General features: G+C 35.2%; 2 protein-coding genes across 5 annotated transcripts in view; one reads left to right on the forward strand and one right to left on the reverse strand.

The window, feature by feature from the left end:
- Nucleotides 1-3,241, forward strand: part of LOC108756545 (dihydropyrimidinase) — a 27,781-nt gene extending 24,540 nt beyond the window's left edge. For all 3 annotated transcript variants that reach the window (XM_018500432.1, XM_018500431.1, XM_018500434.1), the window contains one exon: nucleotides 2,827-3,241. In XM_018500432.1, the coding sequence (XP_018355934.1) occupies nucleotides 2,827-2,842 (16 nt within the window). In that variant the 3' untranslated portion in view covers nucleotides 2,843-3,241. The remainder of the gene's footprint in view (nucleotides 1-2,826) is intronic.
- The window catches only part of LOC108756543 (epidermal growth factor receptor kinase substrate 8-like), a 20,247-nt gene continuing 10,170 nt past the window's right edge, over nucleotides 995-11,071 (reverse strand). Inside the window, exons 2-10 of one of the 2 annotated variants that reach the window (XM_018500429.1) lie at nucleotides 8,918-8,990; nucleotides 8,023-8,258; nucleotides 7,352-7,691; nucleotides 5,877-7,096; nucleotides 5,337-5,454; nucleotides 1,853-2,404; nucleotides 1,491-1,662; nucleotides 1,277-1,412; nucleotides 995-1,212 (exon numbers count right to left, since the gene is read on the reverse strand). In XM_018500429.1, coding sequence (XP_018355931.1) covers nucleotides 1,117-1,212; nucleotides 1,277-1,412; nucleotides 1,491-1,662; nucleotides 1,853-2,404; nucleotides 5,337-5,454; nucleotides 5,877-7,096; nucleotides 7,352-7,691; nucleotides 8,023-8,258; nucleotides 8,918-8,960 — 2,913 coding nt within the window. In that variant the 5' untranslated portion in view covers nucleotides 8,961-8,990 and the 3' untranslated portion in view covers nucleotides 995-1,116. The remainder of the gene's footprint in view (nucleotides 1,213-1,276; nucleotides 1,413-1,490; nucleotides 1,663-1,852; nucleotides 2,405-5,336; nucleotides 5,455-5,876; nucleotides 7,097-7,351; nucleotides 7,692-8,022; nucleotides 8,259-8,917; nucleotides 8,991-11,071) is intronic. The other variant, XM_018500430.1, reaches the window with a different exon arrangement.

The following is an 11,071-nucleotide window of genomic DNA, read 5'->3' on the forward strand; positions in this document are numbered from 1 at the left end:
ACAGTGTACAGTGTATACGTATCTCTCTGTTTATTTCTGTATATTTCTACAACAAGAGGTTTGTTTTCTGTTCCTGCATGAGAATTGCACTAGAATTGAACTGCAGTTAAAAAACGTGCAAAATAAAAATGGTGTCCCATATATTGTTTACATGAAAATATTAGATTCGTGTAATAAAGATGAAAGTATTAATGCAATTCCATCCAAGAATACTCTTCATTAAAGATATTGATGGTACAAAATATTTTTATATGTAAGCTTACTATTATTTATATATTTTTATCACTTTATTATTCGTATATACTCTTGCGCTATTTGTACAAAGTCTATTTTCTGTGGCTGAACTAGTGTACACTACTTGCACTGCTTATACTAACTCAAGGATATCAATCATGAAACTTTATCCCTAAGATGGAAAGTGGAAGGTGAAAACTTTAATCATTGAAGTTAATGGAGAAATTTTTCATTTTTCACTTTTCATTCTAGGAAAAAAGTTTCATGATTGATACCCAGACAGTCCAATGGTCTGTTTTCTGTTCCTGCACTAGACTGCATTGAAACTCTTTCTCGCTTTCGACAAATATCATTATTAACAAACATGTACTTTTCTCATTTAAGTTCCAAAAGTGTTTAGCCATTTCCAGTAGTTTAGCCACAGATAACAAACCTATGATCTGGTGCACTGAATTCTGTTGCACTAGAACAAAAGACAGCGTCGTAACATCACATTTTAGAAACAGAAAACGTATAGTATACACTTTTTGAACTAGTGCAACCACTGCAACCAGTGCAGAAACAGAAAACAAATCTTTAGTTCGTTAAAATATAATGGATATTGTTCGTAATAAAAGAATATCAGAATTAATTTATTGTATATTTGCTAGCTGCTTACTAAAAACCGTTAATATGCAATATTGCTTTCTCGTAATAAATAATTATCACAATACAGAAGATAAAATAATTCCATTATATTTTTTCAATAGTATTGCTTCGGTATCTATGAAAAATTACGAAAAAATACATATGTTGCATTTCATCTTCCATTTTTCTAAATTCACAGTGATAATAAAGTACTTGCATTCCGATTCGCGTACGGAATATAAAGAACAGTATGATTCACTCTTTGACTTCATCCTTATCATTTAATTTCTCCGCTCTTCGACGCGCTTTTTCTAAAATTTGCTTGAGTTCTGACGATCGGGCGGTTTTATACTAAAAAAGAAATTGAAAAGTATTATAAATATATTGTAGAATTTTTTCTTTTAAGTATACTTACTTCACACTCGTTTTTCGCTAAAGTTAATTGGCCATTGAGCCTACTTCCCTCGGACAATCCACATAATTGCTCCAATCGCCGTCGTGATAAATTGAACAATTCTGTACCGTTCGTATTTTCCAACTGTTTGCAAATTCTGCAATAAATAAAATATACTTGTATTGAATGATGAATAAATTACTAGTTCTGTTATTTATATTACGATTATATGCACTTTTGCGAGAATCCTTTGGCTTCTAACCAAGTTTGAACTTGTTGAGGAGTCGAATGTTGATTCAACCAAATTTCTTGCGTGTTATTATTAATAGAAGAATTTGCTTTCTTCTCTCGAAATATTCCGAGGACGAACTTAAGCTCCTTTTGAACTTCTTCTTGACTGGAGAGACCTTTTGAAAGCATGTGCCACAAATACATCCAATATAAATGATGAATTGCTAATTATAAAAACTTTTATTTATTGATATAGTTATTTTTGTATAGTTCATCCTGTTATAAGTAAAGTCTGGTTTTAACAAATATAAAAGGAATTATTAAAATATATCAATTTTTTATTAATATCTGAAGCTATATACTCACCATTGGAGAAGTTATTATTTTTGAAAGTTCCTACTTTATTAAACATAAAAGTTGACGGTAAAGATTTTTGGGATTGAAGTAATGAGATAGATCCTATTGGTGTTGGCGGCGACGGTAGTGGAAGTGGTGGAGGCATCGGAGGTATCGTCGATGAGTTTAATGCCGGTGTAGATGATACTGGTGCTGACTTTACAGTAAATGATACTGGTGTTGAATTTACTGAAGATAATACAGGTGCAGATTTTAACACAGATAGTGTTGGCGCTGATTTCGATGTGGATAATGTTGATGCTGATTCCAGTTCAGGTAGGATTGGCGTTGATTTCGATGTGAATAGTTCTGTTGGTGGTAGTGTCGCGATCGGTGTGATGGTAGACGGTATAATTAGCTTGTCGGGTATTATATCTAGTATTATATCGTGAGGTGGCGAGTGCACTTCCACGATGCTTTGTTGCGTATTAAATTTTCCGTTCAACTGAGAGATGCTCTCGATGGAAGATGTACTAGATCTATTGCTATTATTGATGATTCCGTTGTATGCACTAATGTCGTCTGTAAAACAATTTTGCAAAATTAATTTGCATTAATTATCCTTGAAAGAGATAAGAAATTATTTATCGCATAAGTATTTGATTTATTCATTGATAAACCATAATGCATGCCGCAATATGGACAAGCTATTATAAAAGGCTATAACTTACCCCAAAGCTTTCACATAAACTACACAGAGTTTTAAGTGTACTGGACGAACACTAAGCATATATATATATTGTAAGCGCTATAACAATATATCTTAGATTCTACGGTACGAAATTTAATTTCTACTAATTCTCAAGATAATAATAAATCATCGTTCATCATGTGGTATGTGCATGTCTGTTACACAGGTTGTGAATTGTTTAACACTACACTAAACAATGCATATTTGAATAAAACAATTTACAATTATATCTAATAGTCGTTACGATTCGCAGGAAACAAGAGGAATGATGGGGACAACGACGATAATCTCGCATAAGTACAATGTTTATTAATAATAAGTAATGTGCACATAAAAAATTACAGTATACTGAAATACTGACGGATCGTATTGCCGGCCCATGGACACACACATCATAAATGTTAAAATAATACATGAATCGATCGCGGTAAAAAGATAGGAGATAGCACGTCGTTTACGTTTTTTATTTTTACACATTATAAATTTTCACGAAAAATATGTCGCGTTCCTAGATTACCATATTGTAAAGAGCGTTTTATCGATACGATTACGATATAACATCACAATCTAACAATAAATAAAGGAATATGAAGAGAATGCATCTGTAACAGAGAAAGAATAACAAGAGCTTGTACTGCTTGTCCACGTTTATTATATTGCTTATTTGACTTCTTGGTCGACTAGTTATTATATCTGTTTAAGTCAACACATTGATGTGGCTTTAAATATATGACAATAAATAATGCAAGTTGCAAAAAAATAATAGTAGCATCAATTCTGTATTTTATGCTTGTACCTTTTTCTTCGATAGTGAATAAGATTTAAAGATTTAGAAACGTATCGAGAGAAACTAAGATCCTGAGTTACTTAACGAAATTAATATCAATTATATGAAGACCGATTAGCTCTCATTCACTAATTTCTCGTATTTCTCATATTTTTAAACTTTATGAAAATTTATCATAAATATGTATATATCTTTTTCCTCTCAATCTTCTTTACAGCTTCCTTTTCCCTCGTATTCCCTTCGGTCGTTTATACAAGCTTATTTACATCAATACATACATAATGCATGCGACAATGACACGTACAAGCAGAATCGGCAAAAAGATTTACTACGTCAATAAAAGCTGTTGATAAAATAGAGATAAACGAGACAACGTATTGTAGTATTAAAAAAGCCACATTTTCCTTTCCTGCATATTCTCCCAGATAGTGTAATTCTTATCAAGAGCTTTTATCGAAGTCGTAGAATTTTTTCTCGCAATGAAGCCCCAGTATAAGAACAAAGGACAAACACAGTTATAATTTCAACGGAAATATACATATATCTAATGTAGATATTATATCGTCCCGACTAATTTAACCATTTACATATACGCATGATACTTACAATTAGATTATTTCATACTCCGTATAACTTGCATTGCTTTAGTGAGTAATTTTTAACGGAAGAAAATATCCGATCTTAGCGGGAATTAACATTTTCATATATAAAGTAATAAGTATAATATATAATATGTATATCGATTTTTCTTTCTTTCGTTGTAAACTACACAGCTAAATTTGGTTAGTCGATAAATACAAAAGATAACATATAGTATATGTGACGATACAATTGATTATCAGAAATATAGCATTAGAAACTAGTTGGTAACTTTCAACCACGTTAAATGCTGGACGATTGTCATTATCGATTTTTTTCATTTAATCAAACGTGTTATGAGATTCATACAATTCAATATTTTTATATGTGGTTGATAGTCACTGCTACCCGACAGCTAATAGATCTCATTATTGAGAGAACGGCTTATTAATTAATTTCACACTAAACGTGGTCCCAAAATCTTCACTTTTATTTAAAGTGTTCGACAATACGTCACATTGCGTCGGGAAGTTAGTTCCCCTCGATATCTTTGCTATCATCATTGCACTTTCGTTTCTGATCGCCATTAATTATAATGTCTGTGATAACGCTACATCTGTGATAATGATAAAGGAAAATCAACAAAATAATCAATATGAAAAAAAAATTTCTTATAAATATATAGTCACATCATATAAAATGAATTATTCATTTATATATTTAGAACTTTCTTTTTCATATTTATTAACCTTTTCAACAATGACTATATAATTTGCTGCAACATTGTATGTAGGTAAGCAAGACAGAGACAGGCAATGGCTTTGTAATGCAAAGATACGAGAACAATATACTCGTATGTAAAAAACAAACAAAATTTACTGATGTCACTCTATGAATGATCAATATATCAGAACAATTGCGAAAAACTTAGAATACTACGTCCTCATTGCAATCGTTTGAATGGCTCACACAGTCTACGCTCACATATGTACATATTCAAAAGAAAATCATCAGATATTAAGTACAATGTCCCTTCACAAGTGTGCTAATTGAAGTACTAATTGGACGATGATCTAACGATTAATTATGCTACAGTCCGTTTATAGCTAGGCTAACGTGATGCACGTACTCTTGTCTCTTATGTATATTAGCTTTGTTGGATTAATATATTGACTTTAATGTCACGATAATGTCAAGACAGCGTTTCTTTCGATTTTTGGAAGACATTCGTTATTGGTAAAAAAATCTTATTTATAACATAATATCAGAGGCGATGAAAAATCTGAAATTTATAGCTTGATACTTTTCCTAATTATTAAAAACTGCTCAAATTCGATTAAAAATAACAGGCATTCAAGCGCGAGCTGGATAAATGACTTAAAAATACCGAAATTCACCTTTTTTCCCAAGTCTTTCCTTTCTCACCCAATCAGCAGGCGCTGGCGGTGGAATCGCATGTGTTCGATGAGTGGCTTCTGGACCTGGACTAGTGCTGGTTCTCTCAATCTCCGAATCCTTTAACATGTAATCAAATCTATTACACATTAAATACGTGAAATTTATAATTAATTTAATAACTACACTACACCAATACTCTCAATTCTTAATTATATGTCTCTTCAGGGAGTGAATCTAGAGCTGTCTTTTGCAATGTATAAAGCACGCTGCGGTACATTCCAATGTAAGCTCGTAATAATTTGATTAAAATGCAACGTCAATACATTAAGGTTTCCGACTCGTCACTGCAGTCATATTGCAGTTGTATACATATATTGTTGCCTAATTATACTATTATATTACATAGTACATAACAATCCAATAATTGTGTGTTTCGCATGCAACTATCTACAAATATATTCACATCTCTTGTACTGTCTATAATTTTCAACGACAAACTTTATCCGAAAATGTATTCGCATCTCTTTAATAACTCTCACCTCATAATTATAGCCATGCCCCTGTCTTGGATATCTACTGGTGTATAGAGGATTGTTAAAGACATCATTGTCAGTAGAATGAGTAGTGGGATTGTGCGGCGTAACGATGGTGTGTGGCACGTGAGCGACCTGCCCTCGGGAGTTCCTCGCTTTCCACCATTTCCTGCTATCGTCAAGAATCTCCAGATATTCGCCTCTGACTACCGTGAGCTCCTTGTCATTGTTCGCCGTTCGTGGATAAGTGACTTGCACGATTTTAGCGTGGCGTGCTACCAATTCATCTAACCAAGCCTCCTGTGCTCTCTCTATACCAGCAGCTGTTCTGGGAGCTCTCTCGATCGAGTCGACGGAAATGTCACTATGCGCCCTGGTCTGATCAGCTCTTTCCTCACGGCCATACAATTCTGAGCTCGGCCCATAATTCCTATCAAAGTATTCGTTACCACCACGTTCCTCTCGGCTCTCGTACTCTAGATAATCGCTGCTATAATGTGATTCATCTACGTCGCGGTGATTGTAATAAGGATCATTCTGTTGTTCTGGTAACTCATCCCTCTTTTGTTTATCCGCGTTCAGTAAAGACGCTAAATGATCGTGATCCCTATCTTCGGGAATAGGATACTCTGGTGACCAACCGTCCATAAAGATCGGATGGTATGGCGGTACATGTACTTTCCATTGATCACGCGGTATCAACCACGTGTCGCCCAGTGAATGCCACAGCTCGGTCTCTTTGCTGGTGACGCAATTTATCAGCAGATTGACCGCTTCTCGCGTGAGAAGCGGCGACACCACTTTACTAGGTAAATTCGGATCGTAATTAGTATCGTGAGACGCGTCCACGATGAGCGCGAGTGGCGTGAAGAGAAAATGTACAAGTTCTGGCGCATTGGGATCGTGGATATGCGCCTTGAGCTTGGCTAGAAGATTGAACGAAAGCTTAAACTTCTGAAAGATATCAATGAACTCCATCTCTGGCGGCGGCTTTGCTCTCATCGTGAGCATACCATCGCCAAGATTTCTCTTCTTTGACTTCCGATTACGTCGTCGGCGCTCTAGCTCCCGAGACGCAGCAGCTGCATGCTGCAGACGCGCGATGAATTTTTCGATATCGTCAAAACAGTGATTCAGGATCGTCACGTCACGCTCATATTTCTCCGACGATGTCGATGATACCTCGTCGTTGTTCTCCTCTCGTGACATATCATTCTGCCCATCTGCTATATTAAATTTACACACAGATGTATTCAATATATCAACGTTACATAATGTTATTATATTCCATTAAAGAATCGTGAACTTCAATTATACTAAATAGAAAGCTTCAATTATATTAAATGGAGCATCATTATTGCACAAGTTTTCATAAATTTTCTACTTGTATTCACAATTGTATTTCAAATTAATGATAAAACTTTGTCTAAACATGCATGATTTCCGATAGAAAATATTACTTGTTACAACTGCGTACTCACCATTCGCCGCATTGAAAGCAGACACTTGTTCCCTGACGTTAACGCCGTTCAAGGGTGGTTCCGGGGGTGGTAAGGCAGGTGGTGGTGGAATGTGCCCTCTAGGACCCCGGGGTGAGCCACCCGTGACCAGTTTTCCCATTTGCAGCATTTTGAGGTCCTCGACGAGGTCCTGTGCCGACACACTTTGACATTGAAATATGTGCATCTCCGCTCGCTGGTTGGAACCACTATCGTCAGCCACCGTGAACACTAAAATGTTGTTGTACATTTCCATAGGATCTCTCGACGTAAATGCCGTTGGTTCCTGTATCAAGGAAGCAGGGAATCGTTCCATAATGGCCTGAAATTTACAATTATATATTATTCGATGAAATTGTCGTTAATATAGATACGTAGTAATTTTAAACACGCATGCAATCTATAATATTTTCTTGATAGATCTAACATGACAAATCGACACGTTGATATTTGTATAAATCATGCCCGGCCGTATCGAATAATTAATTTCGTTTACAATGTCACTGTTTATTATAGCCTCATAGAGATAGATGTATTTTTTTATATTGAAACTCAAAAATGTGATAAAATGTTCCGCAGGCATGTTTTCCGGGTGCTCTGTGTATTTACGATAGAACGTGATTACAGCTGTGTAAAAAAGAAGTAAAAATTACCCCTGTTTCGTTGTCCATGATGAGGACCCAGTTTCGCTCAAGACGGAGCTGCATTTTTTGACTCCAGATGCCATTACTTTTCTCCAACTGTAAAAGGCGGCGCATACCATCCGCTGGATAAACAATACCGGTTTCCTTCGTGACGGTGAACGTGGCCAAGTGTTCCATCATATATGTCGGCTCCGAGCTGCTGGCGCGACCACCAGAAGTGCTCGACGGTCCACTGGAGCCGCCATCTGAAATGTAAGATTTTACAAATTAACTTTAATAGTTAATTTATAAAATTCTTCTTTCGATATTCTTCCGCTTCTCTATTCTTAATTCTTAAAACTACTCTAGATATGACATACTCAGTTTTCTTTTTCCAATGCTTTTTTCCTTGCTCATAACTCAATTTTTTATTAATAGAGATACATTCATTTACTTGGTACCATTATGTTCCTTAAAATCTGATGTTTCGATTGAAAAATAATTTTAAGAAGTACGTTCACTTTTATGAAAGTTATAAGCAATCGAATTGTTGGGTATAGTATGCCATACCCAAGTGTGTCGTTTCCGTAGTGTGGCGTTCAAGGGTTAATAATCTTATAATACAAAATGTAAATTTTTTTTCAATTCTTTACAATTAATTTGTATAATCTCATAAATTTGTTCAATCGTATTAGCCTTTATTTCTAAAACAGTGCACAATGACGTTTAAATGTGCTTAATTTCTTCATACTCTCTTTCAGTTTCTAGCAAGTCTTTATTTTCTGCGTCTATATTTCTGCGAGAGATTCGTGATAATCAGATGAAATTGCCAGACAAACGGTACGGATTAGCGGATGATAATTTATTCCGAAATGTAATTAGCTTTTTAATACCACGGTACAATCCAAACGAGCAGGTTGCTCACCTTTGTTGTAAGCGGGACTGTGACCACTGTTATAGTACGGCATGGTAACCAGGATGTGCCGCGCTGATTATAACTGAAACAGAAGAGCCAAAGTTCTCATTATGAAACACATTGATAAAAGAGGTTTTGAATTGTGTGTCAGGTAATAATTCGTCACGGGGAGGAGGGGGGGGGGGAGTAATGGCGTATACGAAAATCTTAATTGGCCTTTACGTTCGCGAAGGTCCGTTTAATTTATGCGTGCCCGGTTTCGCCGTCTTTTCATTTCGACTCGTGCAATTTATTAGTCATAAGGAGATATTGTTGTGTTGCCAGGCGTGGAGTAGCCGGGTTCAATAACTTAATGACAGCAACGTCGATACTTGCACGTTGCACGTCGCCATATATCCGGCTATCGGGTCAGCAGTGCCATACTTGGTACTCAAGAAAGTCAGCAGAAAGTTATAGTACCCCTTTGCCCCTCGCTAAAGTGAAATTCCAATGTGTTTAATTCCAATGAGTTTGCCAGACATGTCTGGAATTTTTTTGCGCGCGGCGCCTCCTCTCCTTAATAGCTACTCCTCCCGATTTATTGAACTTCATTTTCATAGGACATTATGGAACTTTACGCTCATAGAACTAATCGTTCACCTCGTTTGGACACTTTGCTGCCATTTAACTCGCGCGTAAGTAGCCTCGTTCACTTTTCACTTCCTTCTATACCTGTTTCGTAGTTGCATTAAACGCAATTCTTATGCACGACTAACGTGTCTTAAGATTTTGCAAATATCACATTCTTTAATGTAACATTTTGCGTAATGTGTTATTTATATTTGTTGGAAATAATATATATATATTTATAATTTAATTATCCCAGTTAAAGTCTTAATTAATTTATCTCAGTTTAAATTTCGTAGAGAGAGAAAGAGAGGGAGAGAGAGAGAGAGAGAGAGAGCTTACTCAAATATTTTTATTAATTACTTTATTAAATATTTTTATAATTATTTTTTGTATACGAGTATTAAAATATTCATAAAAATCTAATTAAAACCAAAATAATTGCTGTAAATGTAGCTTGAATACAAAGAAGGACAACTCGCTGAAATTTTGCATATGGCACGAGTAATTTTAAAGCCATAAAACGGTGTTGTAGCAATATTTTTCTTCTTTATTTTCTAGCGAAAAGATTTATCGCGTCGCGTGTAAATTTATGCGTCACAGAATCTACACGCTCATCGATGGATCATTGATAGAAGAGAAACTGAGACGACGATTAATTTTTGCATAACTATGTGCGAAGAATGTGAAATTCTGAATTTGTTCCAAGAGAAATTCCTCATCATTCTCCTCTAATGTTAACCGTGCAACCGCGTGCAGCGGCAACTTAAAAAAATACTCGAAAAATTCAGAGAAGGATGTGAGTAATATATAAATCAATAAATCCATACATTTATTAATTACGACATAGGTATGTATACAATAACAATGCATGCGAAATATAACAATTATGTCTTTTATCGTAGATCGCATCGGTTCTAAATCAAGGTTCTTGAACGCTATACTATTTAATACGGAATGCAAGTCTCGTGATATTACTTTAGGGCGTAGGGGGTGTAAATATTTCTTGAATGAATGCCGTAAATACATTCAGTAACTGTGAATTGTCAATCACATTTGCGTAACTGCATGACGATTGATCGTTGATTCTTTCGTAACGCTAAGTCATATTAACGAGTTTACGTAAATGCATACTCATTGGTGAAACAATTATACGTTTCCTGCGATTATGCAGCTCACTTCGTATACAAAGAAATCTCCAGAGTCACAAATATTATTATAAATACGAGGCGTTTATAAAACTTTCCAAGTTTCTTGAAGAATAAATTGCAGAGATATTGCAGATATAAGAGGCAAGCAGAAGTGATTTGATTAAAATTGAAATCAAATATCAGCAATTGTGACTTATGTGTATAAACAGTTGTGATTACTTCGCAACAACATTTTACACTAGCGGTAATATTTTAAGAGCAACGAGAAATCTATTGAAATTTTTTCTTCAACCTTCTCTGTTACTTGTACGGATCTTTATCTCTATTGAAGGACAAATATTTCTCGACTCATTAAATTGTAATGTGTATTTAAATGTTTAATTGGCTGCGCCTCCCGCCCCCCCCC

This window comes from Trachymyrmex septentrionalis, unplaced genomic scaffold (assembly GCF_001594115.1).
Source record: "Trachymyrmex septentrionalis isolate Tsep2-gDNA-1 unplaced genomic scaffold, Tsep1.0 scaffold128, whole genome shotgun sequence".
Taxonomy (NCBI): domain Eukaryota; kingdom Metazoa; phylum Arthropoda; class Insecta; order Hymenoptera; family Formicidae; genus Trachymyrmex; species Trachymyrmex septentrionalis.